Source organism: Cydia pomonella, chromosome 25, assembly GCF_033807575.1.
Source record: "Cydia pomonella isolate Wapato2018A chromosome 25, ilCydPomo1, whole genome shotgun sequence".
Taxonomy (NCBI): Eukaryota; Metazoa; Arthropoda; class Insecta; order Lepidoptera; family Tortricidae; genus Cydia; species Cydia pomonella.
Genome location: NC_084727.1, coordinates 2,980,374 through 3,001,469, shown reverse-complemented (window position 1 = coordinate 3,001,469; position 21,096 = coordinate 2,980,374). Strand labels below are relative to the sequence as shown.

The 21,096-nt window shown below is 38.1% G+C and overlaps 2 protein-coding genes across 5 annotated transcripts in view; one reads left to right on the top strand and one right to left on the bottom strand.

Moving 5' to 3' along the window:
- Positions 1 to 5,242, top strand: part of LOC133531462 (double-stranded RNA-specific editase Adar) — a 74,133-nt gene extending 68,891 nt beyond the window's left edge. For 2 of the 3 annotated variants that reach the window (XM_061869696.1, XM_061869697.1), the window contains 3 exons: positions 3,323 to 3,445; positions 4,285 to 4,392; positions 4,773 to 5,242. In XM_061869696.1, coding sequence (XP_061725680.1) covers positions 3,323 to 3,445; positions 4,285 to 4,392; positions 4,773 to 4,901 — 360 coding nt within the window. In that variant the 3' untranslated portion in view covers positions 4,902 to 5,242. The remainder of the gene's footprint in view (positions 1 to 3,322; positions 3,446 to 4,284; positions 4,393 to 4,772) is intronic. The other variant, XM_061869695.1, reaches the window with a different exon arrangement.
- Positions 5,243 to 14,411: 9,169 nt separating this feature from the next.
- The window catches only part of LOC133531467 (uncharacterized), a 50,732-nt gene continuing 44,047 nt past the window's right edge, over positions 14,412 to 21,096 (bottom strand). For both annotated transcript variants that reach the window (XM_061869709.1, XM_061869710.1), the window contains 4 exons: positions 20,361 to 20,783; positions 19,526 to 19,666; positions 18,378 to 18,518; positions 14,412 to 16,139 (listed from right to left, as the gene is read on the bottom strand). In XM_061869709.1, the coding sequence (XP_061725693.1) occupies positions 16,006 to 16,139; positions 18,378 to 18,518; positions 19,526 to 19,666; positions 20,361 to 20,783 (839 nt within the window). In that variant the 3' untranslated portion in view covers positions 14,412 to 16,005. The remainder of the gene's footprint in view (positions 16,140 to 18,377; positions 18,519 to 19,525; positions 19,667 to 20,360; positions 20,784 to 21,096) is intronic.

The following is a 21,096-nucleotide window of genomic DNA, read 5'->3' as shown; positions in this document are numbered from 1 at the left end:
GGCTGGCAGGTGAACCTGACTGTAGGCGGAGTGCGAGCAGTATGGGACATCCGGGAGCACTAGGGAAACTGCAGAGATCCAGATCGACTAGGGGGCAGATTAATCTCATATTTTTCTGACCTAGTGGAGTAACAGAACTTTTTTACTTTCATACAAATTTTGTGAACTTTTAGAAGGTTTATTTGACCTAGATCTTAATTTATACAACTAGTAACTTTTAATTGCAGTTTAGTAACAGTAGTAGTAGTGCAAACAAGTAATTAGATCTGATTGATTGCTTCGAATTTACATTAATTTCTCATTTATAAATGAATGTGTGTACTAATTATACAGATTTAATAGCACTGTTAGACTCGGGGTTGATATCTAACGATGCCAACGAAGCCCTGAAGTCTACCTGTGATTTCAGGAGTGTAAAATGTGTTTTGGTTCGAAGTGAGTCAGGCAGATGCCATAGGTTGCAGATTGACATAGAATTTGATATAGAACGAGTTAGAAGAGCTCCCGTATCGGTAAGGGAATTTACTCTAACCAGTCTATTTTTCTTGTGTTCATTTGCAGGGATTGAAAGTACAAAATGTTTTTCCCATTTTTGAGTGTGTGTGTGTGTGTGTGTGTGTGTGTGTGTGTGTGTGTGTGTGTGTGTGTGTGTGTGTGTGTGTGTGTGTGTGTGCGTGCGTGCGTGCGTGCGTGCGTGCGTGCGTGCGTGCGTGCGTGCGTGCGTGCGTGCGTGCGTGCGTGCGTGTGTGTGTGTGTGTGTGTTTCAGGCCGAAATCTTAGAATAATTAATTTTAGAGCGACACGGTTAACTTCGGTATTAATAAGTGATTTGTTGAGATATCATGAGTCATGACTTTTGATATATTTATGGGATTAATCTCATACATAACTTCATCATTAAACTTTTGGGCTACTAACAATCATTTATCTCTGTAATCTTTTAAACTTACCTTTATTCTGCTATACTTGTACTCAAGTATTTATTACATTTATTCTTTAGATGTTATATTATTATATGCTTATACTTATTGTATATACATCTCCCGTAGCGAGCTTTCTTCTGGAGAAATGGGAGTGAGCGAAAGTCTGACATTTAATATAATATAAGATAAAAAAAAAAATAATGCTTCAAAAATAATCCATCTAGATTTATTATAGCGTAATTACATACAAAAGGATAAGTTAAAACATAATAATCTAAGGAAGGCAACGCTTTTTAGTAAAATGATAATTAAAGTCTCATTATTTTGATATTAAAGGGAATTTAATTTATTATACAACGTAATATTTGTCTATTATCATCAAGACGCTTAAAACTGTTTGTCATATTAATTGTTTTTTTTTTTTTTTTTTTTTTCATGGAATAAACTTATAATCTAGTACAGTTTCCTGCAAAACTGTTTACACAGTTTGACTGCAGGCGCGAGTCTCTGTTATAAGTTCTTAAGTACAGTTAAGTACAGTTATTTATAAATTATTTATAAATTTCTGATGCTTAGGCTATTTAATTATGGTAGAATTTCGTCTGAATCACTGAAAGCCTTTGCTCAAAATAATGACTAAAATCTATCAAGGTAGATTGTCGTATGTGCTATTTGCTGATAATGGCAAGTTTGGCATCAATAGTTCCATTTTATTATCATAAACTAAGTGTTAAAATATCATTCAGGACTAACAAGGAAGGGTACTGTGAAGGTTGGAAACCTTCACAGTCTCGTGGTAGATAACTGGCAACGATTATTTAAATTCAGAACTATCTGCAGGCGAATTCATTCTGAAAGTTCCAAGCATCTGAGTTACTCGATAGGGACCGTGCGCGTTGGAGGGTCTGCCATCTTGTGTCCTGAATCGGAACCATAAACGTGTACATTTACACGTCACGTGTTTTCTTGTGCATAGTAGGTTCTGCCATCTTGTGGGCTACATCGGAACAATAAACATCACATTTTCGCCTCGCGCCAAAAATCTGACGGCTCCAGTGCTGCCTCCTATAGTTCATGCACGCTCCCTATAGTTGTATTGTGTTGTTTGAAGAAAAAATATACCTGGAATAGAATCTACCTGGAGCGTTTACATTCCCCACCTCAGCTAGACCGTAACCCTTTTACAGTACCCAACTGTCCGGCTCCGATTTGATATATTTTTATATATGATATAGAGTATTCTAAAATAGCTTAAATAACGGACACGTATTTTTTTAGCTGCCCAAACTCGACCTACTTGGAAAAATTGGCCTCCAAAGTACTGAAAAGTGACAAAACCCTCTAATTTCTGTAGAGTTTTGTTTAAGCTAATTGCTAGTTAATCACTGGTTTGAAGATATGTTGGAGAACATAAAAAAATGGACACGTGTTTTGTTATGTTGGCTAGGTTTCGGGCTTTTAACTGTTGGGGTAGCCGGGTATGTAGAGTTAAGAAGTGAGTGTAATTTGCGGGTTGTTATATTGCGATAAAAAATGAATAAAAGCACGTATGAAAACAAGTAGGTAGTAAAGTAATAAAATATATATCGCTATAATGTATACTTACTGAACAATTTTATAGACGATTCTCGTTTATAGTTCGTGTCATCCAAGATAACGCGCAGATTTTTCGTGGATGACACGATTTATAAGTGGTTTAATAATTGTGGAGGTGCGGAGGGATTCTGATCCTGGCTGAAAAACAGCGGTAAAGACTCACCACGTGGGAGGGCATTTCGTGCATTATACCATTTTTATTATTTATTAGATATAACTTTAGACATAGACTTATGACATATATATTATTAGAATAGTCCACTTAAATTTGTCTATTTCTTTATTAATGTTTTTATACTTATCTTGTTATCTTTTCTTTACTTTTCCTGCATTAGTTATCTAGTGCATCAAATTTCTAAAAGAAAATACCTATTGTATGTTACTTTATGTTTTTTTTAATTACATATTAAATTGTATTTTTTATTTAATGTATGTTAGTTATGAGATGTTTTGAAAAGATGTGTCCCGCCGAGTTTCTTGCCGGTCCATATTGGGATACCCTCCTACAATTTAGGAGGGATTTAAATCTTCTCGGGTCAGAGGTGTAGGGTTAGAGCCGGCGTAACTTTATTTGACGTTCATAAGCGCATTATAATAGTAGTAGTATATAGTAGTAGTAAAACACTTTATTGTACAAAAAGAAACATAAAACGGGAAAGAACACACATTTATACAAAGGCGAACTTGTCTCTTTCAGGGATCTCTTCCAGTTAACCTACCCCTGTAATATGCCTACTTGGAAAATAAACTATCTTTATCGTGTTATTTTTTTCTTTAGCAATAAAGCATTTTTTACATTCCAGCTCCCCGAGGTATTGAACGCCACGACGGGTAAACTCGAAAGCGGGCAGCCGTCCCTTCTGTGCAAGCAGAGCATGTTCGCGCGCTGGCAGTATCTGGTGAAGAGACTGCCTTTGCTGCCGCAGGTACGAATATATCACGTTAATATTTATAACTTTTATTACAGGGAACTGATAAATACCTTAAAACTAGCATATATATCTCAAAACTAATCTTAAAAACAGTTTGCGATGAAATTTATTACGTAATCTAAAATGTAACGACGTTTGGTTGGTTTGAATTAGTACTCGTTAAAAAAATTTTTAGGATCGTTTATTTCTACCCAAGGTACTAGTAATTTTTTTTTGCAATAATCATCTTTGCTTTCCTTTTTTAAGTCTTCGTTTATATCAAGGTATAACTTAAAAATGTGAATTCTAATTATTTTTTTTATAATTACAATTTCGTCCGTAACATATTCGTAGTTATCTAGAATTTCAAAAAGTATAATCTTTAATAGAAATAAAAGCGATTTCTCAAAACAGTTTGAAATGCCATATACATTATTAAAAACCATAGTGCATTTCATATTAAAATTCAAGTAGTTTTAAGGCTTAGAAATTGATTACCTATCTCTATTGATCCGATTTTTTCAGTCCATAACGTTTTCCATCATAATTTTTTATAGTCATATTTTCAATAGTCATAATATTTAACAATATAAATTGCAGTACCGATATTTCGTAATTATTGTTAATTATAATATTCGAAGTCCACATGCACCATTACATAAGGTATAATTAACTTTGCGCATTTTTGCGATCATATGTACGAACTATCAAGACTCCCTTATAAGAAAAATGAACACATGGCCCCTCTCCACTCCTAAATCGTCTTATATATTATAAATGGCGCTCTACAGGTTTCAGAGCTTATTCCATTTATTTTGCCTGCAACCCCGAGCAGCATCTCACATTGAGCTCAGATCCCACCCATGTTCCAGGACCCGGACGGCACGGACCCCACTCCGCTGCCTCCTGACGTGGACCAGCTGTTGTACAACGAGGCTAAGCAGTTGTGTCCCGCTTATCAGGTATATCTCAATCCATTATCCCCCAAATATTTATTTCATTTATTTTTATCTTAACCTCTGAAATGACACACAAATTTATAGTAAATATTAGAGAGTCTATCGCCAAAAGGTCCTCAGGTGAACTTTTCAACTTTCCAAGAGTCCAAGCAGAAGAGTTATTTAAGTACTACCTTTTAATATTTTAGACAATCTTTATTTTATGCTCTTTTACAATCTCTTATCAGAAAAATGTAACGTTTGTAAGTAATTACACATGTTACCAGATATCATATAAAGATATTCTACAAATTTAATCATCATACAGCCCGACACCGCGATTCTGACTGTCACACGTCTTCGCGTGCAACGGAACAGGTTATTCAAACTCAATTTACTCTTAGGTGGCAAAAGAGCGTCTCATCGAAGCCTTCGACAAGGCCAAGCTCGGTCGCTGGATCAAGAAGCCGATAGAACAGGACCAGTTCGTGTGCGAGATCCGCGACGCCGCGCCCGCCGCCCTGTTCGCCTAGACCGGCGCCTCCCAGCGTAGCGCCGCGCAGCCGGGGGGGCACTACACAGGGAGGGGGGGGAACAGTCAAGGTAGTCAATTAAATGAAGCAGGTAGGGACGAAGACGGTTTAGGCATTGTAGGCAGGACTGGAAATTATGTAAGTAGAAGTAGAAATTATGCAGGTAGTGATAAAAATGATCTGAGTAGCGGTAATGATGGCGATAAAAATGATGTCGGTAGCGGTGGAAATAATGGAGGAAGGAAAAACGACCAAGGTAGGGAAAGAAATGATTTTGGTAGGGTAGGGCTTGATGTAGGTAAGAGAAACGATCCAAGTAGCATTGTGACTGATCAAAGTTACATCATTGATAAATGGGACATAAATGGTAAAGGTAGGGAGAGAAACGATCTTCGTAGAATTGCAATTAATCCAAGTACATCGAATCAAGCTAGCTATTATTTTGAAACAGAAAATAATAAAGGAGTTAAAAAAGATAATAACAGAAGTGTACGTATTGACCAACAGAACGAGGAAGATTGTCGTAAGGTTATAAGTGGTCTTATACCCATAGGTGAACAAAGATTAGGGGCAAGCAGTATTGGCGAAAATAAAAAGTCGAATGTAGACGATAGCCCCATAACCGGTCCATTAACTAAAAGTTATTGGAAACAGATAATAAATGAATACCGTGCCAGAAATATGATTGAAAATAAAACTGAAAGCGTACTACATTTACAAAATAAATCAAGACAGGACAATCAGGTAGATGAGAAATATTTTCATAAGCGAGAAAATACAGATGGAAATGAATGTGATAAGTGTGATAATGATGGAAACATGGCGATTGACAGGAAAATTCATACAAACAAAAATGCAACTGCACAAAAGAATAATGAGAATACATTTAAAAGAATCTCTCGTATTGATAAGTTCATACTGTTAGGAAAACGAGCAGGTTACAGAAACGAAGATATATCTATTGACAAACTACGTCAACCGAAATTACATGTTAATGCAAAAGATGGCATTTTAAATAACGATCATTGGGATTCACATAGGATCTTTGAAGGCAATACAGAAATAACAATGGAAAGCATGCGACAACCTACATTAAACAGTAATGTGAACGCTAGTCATAGCAATGAAAACAATGCTTCAGATTGTAACTTGCATCAACCTATTGAAAAGATGAAAAAAGATTTAAGAATTATTAAATTGCGTCAATCAAGGATGAATGATTTCAACCCTAAACACGACAGTAATCAGAATAATATATTTCACGATTATCTATGGGATTCAGACTTTGATGATAATGATGCAAGAGAACTAATTGGAAATCTGCGACAACCCAAATTAAACAATAAGTATGTCGCTAAAAGCTACAATGAAAATAATTGGCTAGAAAATAAAGATTTAATTAATCAACAAGAATTAATTCATCAACCGACGGTGTATAATGACATGCATGCTAAAAGCAGTACTTCTGATATTCATAATTGGAAATCACGTGTATCTATTGACGCAAGAAATATTGATCGTATTTATAAAAACTCAGATATATTATTGAATGTAACTAAAGACAATCCCGATGAAACTGTATTTAAAAATAAATCGAATAAAAATGAGGATGCTATATTTGTCGGTGGATTTGGCAAAATAAGAGATCAACTATCCAAAAACGATATAAACAGGTTGACAGCAAAAGTAAAAGCGCTTCAAATAGAAAAAGAAAATACTTTACTGCCTGAGAATAATGCTAAAAACGGTATTTGGTTAGATAGATATAATTATACAAAGTGTAGAAACGTATTTAATGATAACACTAATGGTTTAGGCGAAAAAGATACCAGAAATAACAATCTGAATACAAATAATTGGGATCCATATAAACCTGCTGAAGAACGAGAAAATGATGATGAAGATATGACACAAAATAATACTGAATTACACTCAAACAGGTTAAAACGATTATTGGCATTGCGAAAAAGCAGAAAATGATTGTTTGGGTCAATAAATATTACCCCAAACTATAGGGAAATTAGTGAACATAGAGTGCTCACTCCATACATCAGTTTTCTTACCAAAACGCTTATTATTTTCGTAGTCGACATCTAGCGTCAAGTACAGGATTTATCAGTACCGCTACTTGACACTAGATGTCTCAAGAATCGCGACTGACGAAAAATGTATTGCTCAACAATTTACAACTAATATTAAAACAAAAGTTGAAAATAGAGTTCCGGTTATATTTTAGCTGAAAATTGTTGAGCATAAAACTTTTCGTTCGTCGCGACATCTATTGTCAAGTAGCAGTACTGATAAATCCGCTACTTGACGCTAGATGTCGACTACGAAAATAATAAGCGTTTTGGTAAGAAAACTGAAGTATGGAGTGAGCACTCTATGCTTAGTTATTTGTCTATGCCCAAACCAAAATTACCTAGATTTGTTACGTTTGCAAAACTTGCAATGTTAACTTTATAATTTTATATTTAATTGAAATATTTAATTTTGCATATTTATTATTGGCATTAGTTGATATTATATTAGTGATTATATATATTAATTTGAAACTGTACATTGACTATGTCCATGACATTTAATATTGAAAGATTATAGAATAAGCGACGCCATTAAAAAAATAACATTCTCCAAGAAGCAAAATTGCTAGTTGTCAAACTGTAAAATTTCAACTTCTATGGAAATACTTGGACAGAATTCGGATATTTCGAAGAGTAGATAAATGTGTAGGTATTAATTTAAAAATCTTTAACAAAACCAACCTCTTTGTCTCCACGATATAAAAAAAAAACTAGCTGCTTTGGCTCAGCGATCCAAAAAGAATCTTGGCCTCCAAAACGAGAGAACGCCACCTGTCCCGATCCAGTGCGGATTTCCAAATTTCCAAATTGGGCGACTGCCGATTAAATACATGAATTTGGGTGTAAATAAGCAAAAACGGATAATGAAAAAGGCCATATAGGGATTTATTTTAAATAGAAGGTCTGATGTGTTATTAAATAAATTTAATTTACAGTTAATAACGGGTGCGATTGTTGGTCAAAAATTGGTGAGCCTAAAAGGATGAGGGATGTTTTGGAATCAACGGAAATATTAGGTAAAACTGCGTTAAAATTTGTTAATATATCTAGTTTCGTGTTCGAAGGAACATGATCTGGAATAAAAATTTCACATTTCGCGAAATTTAATGATATACCGATTTTCGAAAAAAATTCTATTAGTGAACGAAAGATTTCCTTTTACATGCTTTCCCGTTGCTAGGTTACATGGATCAAACTTTAGAATGACCAATTAAAGGCATACTTTCTAATTAGGAACGTTTTAATTGGTTCCGATCATCGCTAGGCCGGCGGACAACGATGATTTGACTCCATTGTTATCGCGAACGAGGTATAACTCTGTATCAATGCTTGATTATTTTCTTCTTCTACTTACTAGATATTTTTTATGTTGCCTTAATCACCAACATTCAATAAAGAAATGCTATAGTCTAAGAAAAAATGCACTGTCAAAATTCGATCTACAATTTTTTTGACATGACTCTTCTACTATTTATAACTCTGTGATTACTACTTATACTCTGTATTTTTAGGTATTTAAATAAAAGTAAACAAAATCTACCCTCAAATGGCTCCTTAAGCCAGTTGAGGGTAGATGAGAACATCACATGATCAAATAATGTAGGTTAAAGTCAGGTCGTTCAGTGACAGATCCAGGCGGTTTTGTATTTGGTTGGTTAACCAATAAATGTTATAACTACCCGAAAATGTACAAACTGTTTGTTTACTTTTATTTAAATACCTAAAGATACAAAGTATAAATAAACAAAGGTTTTTAGAAAAAAAATACTACCATGACTGTTCCGATATAACCTGAATATTTTATTAATATTTATAAGCTTATCCCTTAAAAACATTTCATCCCCACTCGCTGCACTGCGCTACATATAGGGTGCGACCAATCTAGACGGAGGGGCCACAATCGCGCAATAACATCTACACATCTCACGCTCCACTCATATGTGAAAGGCTATCGCGAACTTCGAAACGGTTAACTCCATCTCTATCTTACCGTATGATGTATGAGTGATAGAAATGGAAATAATCAATTTTTGATTTGCGTGGTTTGCGTTAGGCATCTGTAGATCAATTTTTACTTGGAACTCGTTTTCATGGTTAGTGTATGTTATAGTCGTTAGCGTTGTAGCTGGCCCCTAGCGGCTAATCATTTGTCTATTGTTAATTAAAACCGGGCGTGCCACTACCTGCAAAAAAAGGGTCGTATAATTCTAATTGGCATCAGAGCGCGGGCTAGTCCAACGCTCAAAAAACCAGTGTAGGTCCGATAACGCGCCTTTGTTCCGCATACCGAGGACATATTTTAGACTGGTTCGGTAGCGTGCGACTCGCCGGCACTCAGTAACCGTAGAGGGACCACAAATTATTTTTCCATTTGTTCATTTTGAATCTTATTTCAATTGTCATAGTTGTTATTCAATAACCGGTTAAATAGACTGGATCATTTTTTATGCAGGTAGTGGCACGCGCGGTTTTAGTTAACAATAGACAAAGGATTAGCCGCTAGGGGCCAACTACACTGCACACACACCGCACTCGAGGGGGCATTTTGCGGGCAGGTCAATTAGTAACGTTTTCAAATAAATTAATACATTTTCGAGTTCTCAGAGTAAAGTATTGGTACTTACTTAGTATTTGTAACCTGGTATTTAATCAATAATCATACACTGTAAAAACTATAACAAAAAATTGAAATTGCATTAACGTTTAATGCTTTCAAAAGTTCCATATGACCCTATCGAACAAAACAGTAACTTTTACTGTTCCGAAAAGACAGTAAATTTTACTGTTTTGAGTAGCTAAAATCAAAGATACATTGATTGAGTAAGATGTGTAAAACCTAAGACAATTTCGTGCTTCGAATTTGACATTTAAACGAGATGGCGCTGTACTGCGCCATATGTTTTGCGATCACTAAATTGTCAAACGTCAACTTTGGACAATCAAAGTTATGAGAGACAATCTGCTTTGGATGTCAAACTGAGGTGCACGTTTTTTGTCTTAAACATTACCTCTCTATTACAATCAATTCTCTTTGCTGAAATGTAGTGACTGTTCGTTTATTTTTATAGTTTTTTCAATACTTAGAAATGTTCAAACAGTAAACGTTACTGTTTTTCAAACATTTGTTGATATATTGTATAAAGCAGTTAATCTTAATGAAAATCGCTTTAATTTGTGCACGAATGATTTTATTTATAATTTTAGACGAATCAACAATTGTGTGTGTTATAAGTTATAAGTTATTTGACAATTAAATGTATAAAAACCATCTTCAAATAACAAACTAGAAGTTCTATCATGTAAAATTTGTGTGTATATTTTTTTGAAATATCTTAAGCTTAATAATAGCTTAAGAAAAAAAAAAACTGTTTTTGATTGTTCAATTTGAGTTTCAAACCAGACTTGACCTTAGACTTCAAATTTTGCCCCCTCTTTATATTGAGAATTTTATATACTTAATAAAAATAAAAAACACTTTATGTATCTGGGTTAACCTTGTTCGTAACTATTCCAAATCGATAGCTTAAGTAGTTCTCGAGATATTTAGCTATGTGACAGACAGACAGACGGACGGACAGAGTCGCACTATAATGGTTCCTTTTGTACCTTTTTGCTACGAAACTCTAAAAATTGATTGACCTTACATCAAAAATATGTATGCACTGTAGATGTGTTTTTGTTACAAAGAATACAATACATAATATACATTGTATATTCGCGCGTGAAAGTTATTTAACTCTTCATTATATCTGTTTTTATTTTATTTTACCTCTTAAGTTAATCTTTGCGTATGTACAGTCACGTCTAAAAATATTGATACGGACAAAGTGCCAAATATATGTGTACACGACCTTAGGGCCAATGTATTAAGGTATTGTATACATATTTTTGGCACTTTGTCCGTATCAATATTTTTAGACGTGACTATATATGGGAACTTTTCATATAGATGTAATTAAAAAAAAACCTTATTAAGAGTATCATGTCTTATTAAGAGGCTGTCAACACCTTATGTCCTTGAAATTGATGTTACTTAAGCAGATTTTTAAGAAAAACTTCTTAATATATATAATATTTCAAAGACCGAAGCCGTACTAGATACATGATTGAAATCGGTTCGTTAGAAAATAATTGCAAATATTGGTTTTAAAGTCACCATTAAACGGTTCTGTCCTTTTTTTTACTTATGGGGTCTGTAATTAAAAGGACAATCTCAAAACATTTATACTTAAACCGCTAACGAGTAATATTACACAAATAATCCACATTTTTTTTCAATAGGTTTATAATCGGATCCAGTAACATGCGACACTGCTATCTCATTTACTCCGATACAAACAGACAGTGACTTAGGACTTTTATGGTCTAGATAAATAAAATAAAATAAAGGCCCTATATATCTAAATGTATATTTAGGTATTAACAGCCTCTTAAAATTATAGAATAATATTCATTCATAATAGTCAATGAGGGCTACCGTTTTTTGTTCTCAACAGTTGGCGCCACTGTAGACGGAGGATTTAAAAATAATAATACGTTCTAATATCCACAAAAAACAAAGTAAATAATTATTCTTTATTGCACCACAAAGAAAACAAATTAAATAAACGGTCTTTTCGCTGTGAGCGATCACTTCCAGATAACATTAGGGTAGCAGGATATCAAGAATAGTAAATTTTTATTACAGCTAGAGCACGAATTCATTAGTAGAAGCAAAATTCCACAGTACATGCAGTAGATTAAATAATGTCTAAATTTGCCGTTTTTTTAAACCTGTTTAATTTTGTATATATTTTTTAGACGGCACTTTTTCTTAACTAACATTTATTGAACTATATACATATAATGTTTACCAGGAACATAGAGAAATAAGAAGTAATAGAGTGCTCACTCCGTACATCAGTTTTGGTACCAAAATGCTTATTATATTCGCGGTCGACATCGAGCATCGAGTAGCGAAACACTCAGTACTGCTACTCGACAATAGATATCGCGGCAAACAAAAAGTCTAATGCTCAACGATTTTCCGCTAATATTATAACCAGAGTAAGCGTAGGAGCTGAAAATAGAGTTTCGGTTACTCTGGTTACAATATTAGCGGAAAATCGTTGAGCATTAGACTTTTTGTTTGCCGCGATATCTATTGTCGAGTAGCAGTACTGAGAGTTCCGCTACTCGATGGTAGATGTCGACTGCGTATATAATAATCATTTTGGTATCAAAACTGATGTACGGAGTGAGCACTCTATTACTTCTTATTTCTCTATGCCATGAATAATCAAAAATAGAAAACAGATTTCCCACAATTATGAATAAGGAGTGAAAATTCGCGACAAAAAAGCTAGTAACCCCCAAAAATGCTATGCATTTGACATTTTGACAGACCTCCATCTACACTAGCGCCCCTAGCGGCGAATTTAAACGTGTTAGCCCTCATTAGAAAAAAGTACCAAAGAGGCAATTTTGTAACTGGCCTGAATAGGTTTTTTAGTGTAATGATGTCGATATATTACTTGGTACATTCGCCAGCAGATATATCGGAGCGGTCGAGGTGCTCAAAAATATCTGAACACACACTGTAACGCCTTGACAATAGAAGCGTGTTCAGATATTTGTGACCACCTCGGCCGGTCCGATATTTGTGATGGCGACTGTACCTATTTAGTAACTTAAGTCGTGAATAGTGTTTATAGAGTTGACCAAGCTAAGTTGGCAGCGATTTTCATAGCACAGACTGTGCAAGTGTTATTTTAAACGTCATCGTTTAATGGAAGTTTGGCGTTTAAAATAACACTTGCACAGTCTGTGCTGTCAAAATCGCTAGTAGATTTAAATAGAGATGCTCCAAATAGTGATTTGGCCGGATGCCGAATATTCGGCCCCTCTCTCGGCCTTATTATGAAAACTGTTGGTTAACGAAGCACGTTTGCCAAGATTTAATTATTGTTGCTCAGAATTAGCAAAGAGAATTTGGAATAGAGGTGGATTGTCAAATAAAACTATGTAGTCACGTAAATTTACTGTCATCTTTTAGAACGCCAATTGACTTTGATCTTTATTATTTCACTGATATGTGTTAAATTTGTTAAATATCAAAAAGTGGCGCCATCTAATAGATCGAAGGCTAAAGGTATGGCGGCATCGTTTCGAGCGATGCCGCCATAAACTTTAGGTAATGCCCGGTAAGATGGCGCCACTTTTTGATATGAAACACATATCAGTGAAGAATAAGGATCAAAGTCAAATGGCGTTCTAAAAGTTTTAATCATGTGTCGAAAGATGGCAGTAAATTTTCGTGGCTACATAGATTTCTTTGACAATCCACCTCTATTTCAAATTCTCTTTGGAACTAGTGAATGTAGTTAATAATAAAATAGACCCACGATAAAAATAAAACTATGTTTAATCGACAAATTCTAAACAAAGGATATTCGTACTTAACAACTTTGCCACAATACATTTTAAATATTAAATTTAATGGCCTGCGGTTATTTGTATTGTGTAATTTTTATTTTTAGTTAGGTGCAATAGATATTCGGCAAAGTGGCCGAATACGCCGAATACCGTATAGTTGCGCATTATTCGTGGCATCTCTAGTTTTAAATGTAGTTACAACAAAATTATGGTAACTCCAAGCATATTTTGTTGCTTTAGTGAGTCTTTGTCGTTTGTCAACTATTTCACGATACGATTTAGTGCATGACATTGAGACACTCCCTATTCTCATAATGTTAAGTCTTCTATTATTACAAGTGTATATTTCTAGAAGTATAATAATCTCTCAGTATTGTTACCAGTAAGTAAATGCACAATCCTCATGAGGGAAGAATAGATTTGCGATCCAAATCGCACGTAAATTTGATAAAATTTCCATTTCGGAACAAAACGGTTCCCACTAACTAAATCTTAACAAATCTCTTTGATTTTGATGTCGATATAGTTTTTATTAAACAAACGTATAAAATGTGATTAAAACTTGGTCGAATCAAGCCGTTTGTTGAATAAAAACTATATATTTTTTTAAAGCGCTAGCTATAAACCTAGAATATATAATGCTGAAGCGATCGACATCAAAATCTAAGTGATTTGTTAAGATGTTGTTAGTGGAAAACGTTTTGTTCGAAACGGAAATTTCATCAAAAATGTACATTCTTTCCTCTTAACCTTTTGAACGCCCGACGGCGAAGGAATATGCCCTGCCCCGGCCGCCAGTCGATCGCGGTTATTTAAGCGAAATTGAACTTTACGGAGTCCCGCGTAACTCCATATTGCACTGGCGAAGCTGACCGCTGTGGCCGTCGTTGGCGCCCTTGGCGAGACTGACGACGGCCTCAGCCGCCTGTGGCGGTCTAAAGGTTAATTAATAATGTTTTTAATAATAAGTATTTGGCTGTTTAGTAATAAGTTGATTAAAAATGAAACAATATTTGGGCAGGATATTTTATTAATAATAAAGTCAATTTACAGGTAACGATGTATTTTTATTTCATAACATAACTACACAATAACATGAGTAGAATATAACATTTATCTTAATATCACTGATTTGTAGCAATTGCTAAAGTACGCTGCTAGTAAATTTGACCGAATTATAAATATATCAGATATGAGCGTTAGCGAAGGTCTGAGTTTTTAGCTTGGGCAAAAATGCTTTTGTACAGTCAAATAATTAAATTTCAGTATCTAAGGAGAACAATTTATGTGTACGAAGTTTTCATCCAAAAACCTTAAATAGGTGGCGCCACAATACATCGCGAACAAATTTTTGACTGATAAAAAAATCAAAATACAGCGCACGTCAAAAATACATATCTACTCAAGCTTTCCTAAAACTTTTGGTATAAGGTTATCAGATTTCAGAGGTGAGGAAACCGGTCTAATTTACCCTCTGGATTGGAAGGTCAGATGGCAGTCACTTTCGTAAAAACCTAGTGCCTACGCCAAATCTTGAGATTAGTTGACAAGCGGACCCCAGACTACCATGAGCGGCAAAATGCCGGGACAACGCGAGGAAGAAGAAAAAGAAGATAAGGTTATCAGATTTGACGTTGAGATATTTGATGATATACTTGCTATGGAATGATAGTTTCATAAGGGCGTATTTACACTTAGCTTTAGAACGCGGGCAAACTAGTGTAAACACAGCTTTAATATTTCGTTAAAAATATAAAATATATCCAAGAGAGTATCAATATAAATAATGGAATATGTCGCAGGTACGATAATTCCGTAATGGTACTGGTAATTCCGCTACTCGATGCTAGATGTCGACTACGAAAATAATAAGCGTTTTGGTACCAAAACTGATGAATGGAGTGAGCTATGTACTATTTTCTCTATGGTTTCGGCCCTAAGAGCATTTTCTTAAAATTTAAAATAAATCTTTACAAGCTTATCACAAACAACACAGCCACATTGTGGCACTTTTTATGGCATTCAATTTTTTTATAACTAACCTCAAATAGCACTTATAATTAAAATAAGTGTTTTACTGCACTGTTCAAGTTTTACTTAAAGGATGACTTTACATATTCATGTTTTAAAGTTGTGGTATGCGATTGGTACACGATTTTACGATTCAGATAAAGAACTTTTGTTTTTTGGCCGTTTCAAAGCTATTGCCCGCTAGATGGCGTCAGTGCCTCGTTCTAAACGGCATATAAATAAGGTATACGTGCTTTATGGTCTGTGTAGGAAATGCTTTAATGTCTGGAGGGCTTGCAGATTTCCCTGTGGTCTATCTATGCGCTTATACCATCGAAGTAAACCTACTACGATCGGCTGGTTGAAGCATGGGCAGTTCAGCTATTGCCCGTTAGATGGCGCTACTGCTGAAATTTTTTCAATGTGAAAGGGCTTTGAGTTTATCATGCAACCAGCTTCGAACTGGCAATGGGTAGTTAGCTATTGCCGCGCTAAAGCGGCGTGAACAACCACTGAGCTTCATTTACAGAATGCAGGCTTGCGATCTACCGCGCGCAGATAGTGATGGTAGTTTAGCTACTGCCCGCTAGATGGCGTTACTTTCCGCACTTTTCTAAAGCTGCGTGTATTAGCGCTTTGAGCTCCGTGTAGAGAATGCAGTGTCGGCTGGAGGGCTTGCAGATTTCGCGGTGGTCCACCGAAACGCCGCATAAGGCGCCTATACCGGCATCTGAAAATAAAAACAAAGATTGAGTCAGATGTGTAAAACCTAAGACAATTTCGTGCTTCAACTTTGACACGTTAACGAGATGGCGCTGTACAGCATCATACATTTTGCGTATGGTAGGTAGAGGCCTCTACCTTCCATAATTTTGCGGTAACTCTCGTTGTCAAAAGATGATGTTTTGTCAATTCAGTGACCGCAACTGTTTTGAATGTCAAACTAAGGGGTACGTTTTTTCTTATACTTTAGGTACCTCTCTATTACAATCAATTCTCTTTGGTACTAGTAATGGCTGCGCACATGAGGATACAGCAAGTAGTGTTACCGGCAGAGTCGGTGCTGACGATCCGCAGCCAGAGCACGGCCATGAGCGTCCTTGCGGTCTCCACCAGGCTGCGCACGTGAGGATACAGCAAGTAGTGTTACCAGCAGAGTCGGTGCTGACGATCCGCAGCCAGAGCACGGCCATGAGCGTCCTTGCGGTCTCCACCAGGCTGCGCACGTGAGGATACAGCAAGTAGTGTTACCAGCAGAGTCGGTGCTGACGATCCGCAGCCAGAGCACGGCCATGAGCGTCCTTGCGGCCTCCACCAGGCTGCGCACGTGAGGATACAGCAAGTAGTGTTACCAGCAGAGTCGGTGCTGACGATCCGCAGCCAGAGCACGGCCATGAGCGTCCTTGCGGTCTCCACCAGGCTGCGCACGTGAGGATACAGCAAGTAGTGTTACCAGCAGAGTCGGTGCTGACGATCCGCAGCCAGAGCACGGCCATGAGCGTCCTTGCGGTCTCCACCAGGCTGCGCACGTGAGGATACAGCAAGTAGTGTTACCAGCAGAGTCGGTGCTGACGATCCGCAGCCAGAGCACGGCCATGAGCGTCCTTGCGGTCTCCACCAGGCTGCGCACGTGAGGATACAGCAAGTAGTGTTACCAGCAGAGTCGGTGCTGACGATCCGCAGCCAGAGCACGGCCATGAGCGTCCTTGCGGTCTCCACCAGGCTGCGCACGTGAGGATACAGCAAGTAGTGTTACCAGCAGAGTCGGTGCTGACGATCCGCAGCCAGAGCACGGCCATGAGCGTCCTTGCGGTCTCCACCAGGCTGCGCACGTGAGGATACAGCAAGTAGTGTTACCAGCAGAGTCGGTGCTGACGATCCGCAGCCAGAGCACGGCCATGAGCGTCCTTGCGGTCTCCACCAGGCTGCGCACGTGAGGATACAGCAAGTAGTGTTACCAGCAGAGTCGGTGCTGACGATCCGCAGCCAGAGCACGGCCATGAGCGTCCTTGCGGTCTCCACCAGGCTGCGCACGTGAGGATACAGCAAGTAGTGTTACCAGCAGAGTCGGTGCTGACGATCCGCAGCCAGAGCACGGCCATGAGCGTCCTTGCGGTCTCCACCAGGCTGCGCACGTGAGGATACAGCAAGTAGTGTTACCAGCAGAGTCGGTGCTGACGATCCGCAGCCAGAGCACGGCCATGAGCGTCCTTGCGGTCTCCACCAGGCTGCGCACGTGAGGATACAGCAAGTAGTGTTACCAGCAGAGTCGGTGCTGACGATCCGCAGCCAGAGCACGGCCATGAGCGTCCTTGCGGTCTCCACCAGGCTGCGCACGTGAGGATACAGCAAGTAGTGTTATCAGCAGAGTCGGTGCTGACGATCCGCAGCCAGAGCACGGCCATGAGCGTCCTTGCGGTCTCCACCAGGCTGCGCACGTGAGGATACAGCAAGTAGTGTTACCAGCAGAGTCGGTGCTGACGATCCGCAGCCAGAGCACGGCCATGAGCGTCCTTGCGGTCTCCACCAGGCTGCGCACGTGAGGATACAGCAAGTAGTGTTACCAGCAGAGTCGGTGCTGACGATCCGCAGCCAGAGCACGGCCATGAGCGTCCTTGCGGTCTCCACCAGGCTGCGCACGTGAGGATACAGCAAGTAGTGTTACCAGCAGAGTCGGTGCTGACGATCCGCAGCCAGAGCACGGCCATGAGCGTCCTTGCGGTCTCCACCAGGCTGCGCACGTGAGGATACAGCAAGTAGTGTTACCAGCAGAGTCGGTGCTGACGATCCGCAGCCAGAGCACGGCCATGAGCGTCCTTGCGGTCTCCACCAGGCTGCGCACGTGAGGATACAGCAAGTAGTGTTATCAGCAGAGTCGGTGCTGACGATCCGCAGCCAGAGCACGGCCATGAGCGTCCTTGCGGTCTCCACCAGGCTGCGCACGTGAGGATACAGCAAGTAGTGTTACCAGCAGAGTCGGTGCTGACGATCCGCAGCCAGAGCACGGCCATGAGCGTCCTTGCGGTCTCCACCAGACTCCGCACCCGCGGCGCCGCGCGCGCCGCCGCGCCCAGCCAGCGCGCGTGCAGCTCCGTCACCAGCGAGCAGTCTGCGGGTACACAATTGCTGTGTTGAGAACGCTTGTATCAAAAAATGTTGAGGAATTGTAGAGAATTTTGATAGAATATACAGGGGCGTACCTTAGGGCCAAGGGGGCCCTGGACGGCAGGCTGCGTAGGGTGGCGCAGGCCGCCCCTTGCTTTCAGTTTTTGGTAATTAGCCAACTTCTCAAATTGCGCCATTGTCGGCCCAGATCCACTGGCCCTGGGCGCCAAATATTAATATACGCCTCTAAGAATATATCCTTTATCCTAGGTGGTTAAACTACATAGCATTTTGTTAAGACTCAAACCATAGATGCCAGAGAAGACCCTATGTAACCATTTTGACTCCATCACTATGTTGCATTGCGTCAACACACGAAACATTATTATAAGTACTTTTATAAGTTAAGGAGAGGGAGCGCAAAGCCAGGTAATTTGAAACTAGGGACGGAAGAAATGGCCAACTATGGTTTATACTAAATCATATTTAAAAAAAACATTCACCAACTTGAAATTGGTAATACAAATTCAATGTTCTACACACAGTTTGTCACAGGTGAGTGTGTTGTGAGATTGTTTAAGGAAGATTCCGTAAACTAAGCCCCTCCAACAAGTCTCATGCTTTTAAAAGAATCAAAAGGTTTTTTTTTAGTTTTAATGTATGCTTTCAAATGAACTCTTTCCTCTTTGATTATCAAATCACCTGCCACCTGCCTGCCACAGTATTTATGAAGTGAACTTGTTCTGATTAGTGATTGTCACTTGTCAAGGAAATAAGAGTGACAGGTATGACTCCTTCAGCCAGTTGAGTGTAGATGAAAACATTACATTATCAAATTATGTAGGTTAAAGTCAGGTCGTTCAGTGACAGATCCAGGCGGTTTTGTATTTGGTCGGTTAACCAATAAATGTTATAACTGGGTGAAAATATACAATTTGTTTGTTTACTTTGATTGAAATACCTAAAGGTACAGACTATTATTTGCAAAGGAGTTAACGTTGCAGGTGTTACCTTGTCCCATTTCCAGCAGTTCGATGGAGCGAGCCGTCAGGGGAGTCTTGATGTCCGCGAGCGGCGAGCCGCGGTGCGGGACGGAGTAAAACATGAAACCTGAGCTCAGCGACCACAGCTGGGCACGCTGGGACAGGCCTTCTGGGAGGGCAAATTAAGTTTATTGTAACTGTATGGTGTAATAGGCGGTGTATGTCAGCTACAGACTGGTTGAAGCGGCGGTCGTATGAAGCTGAGTAAGAAATCCAAATGTTATGACCTGAGGGCGACGGCCAGCGGCCAGGCCTCCTGTTCTTAGGATTTATATTTTTGCAATGGCCCTTGGTTCTACGGTTTTTTCCGAGGACCAAAATGAAGGATTCTCGTGCCGGATTTTACAGAAATAAGAAGTAATAGAGTGCTCACTCCATACATCAGTTTCGGTACTAAAATGATTATTATATACGCAGTCGACATCGAGCATCGAGTAGCGGAACTCTCAGTACTGCTACTCAACAATAGATATCACGGCAAACAAAAAGTCTAATGCTCAACGATTTTCAGCTAATATTATAACCAGAGTAAGCGTAGGAGTTGAAAATAGAGTTCCGGTCCGGTCCGGTCGGAGTTACTTCTTATTTCTCTATGCCCGTGGGCAATAAAAATATTTTAAAATTCCCGGATAAAGGGGTGGTAAATTAAGGAAATTTCAATTTTAGGAGACGGAAGGCAGCACAGTAGTGATCGTCCTTTTCAAAATCAGTTCTGACAAAATATTTGAAGAAAAATTATTTTCCTCATTACTAATTTTAAGTAATTAGAAATTGGTATTATTTAAAAGAAACATTATGCTTACCTTCACTGTTTGAAGACCCTGGAATATTTCCATCGTTCGCTTGTCTTAAATCACAAAAACTTTCACTAGCTGAGCTATCATCATAAATATCATTCTCGTCATATCTTAATTCTAAATTATTCTTACAATTATCATTTATATTGCTGGAATTATCATCCTCATTTCTATTAGATTCTATGCTTTCTTCATAAACTTGTTCATAAATGTTTGTTTTACCCGTATCGTCTAAATGTCTTTCTTTTACACCCATTTCATCCTTACCCTTATTTTCTTCAATTGTCAAATTATTTTTGTCATTATTGCTGTCAGTTTTGTGATTCATTTCGTTGTCTTTATCGTATTCGTCGCAGTTTTGTTTCATGTCCATATTATCATTAATTTCTCCACTTTGATTCCCATGTAATTCGATATAGGCTTCGTAAGCTGAAAACAAGGTAAAATTGTGTTTTTCTAAAACGTGTTTTCCAATTTTTGCAATAAAAAAGTCAGCCCTATTTTAGATTTTTCTCGCCCATAACCGTTAGCGTTATTTTTATACAAAATTTAATGTTTTGTGAGTAATATATTATTTTGTTTGACACAGCGAATAAAAGAAATTGGAATATGATTTGAACATTATTCCGCATCAGTTCTAGATCTAAAATGCGAACGGCTCAGAAAAAGACATGGAATTAAAGTAGAATTTGGAAGTGCAGTTGCACAAATTACGAGTATTACATTTTTATTTATCATACTG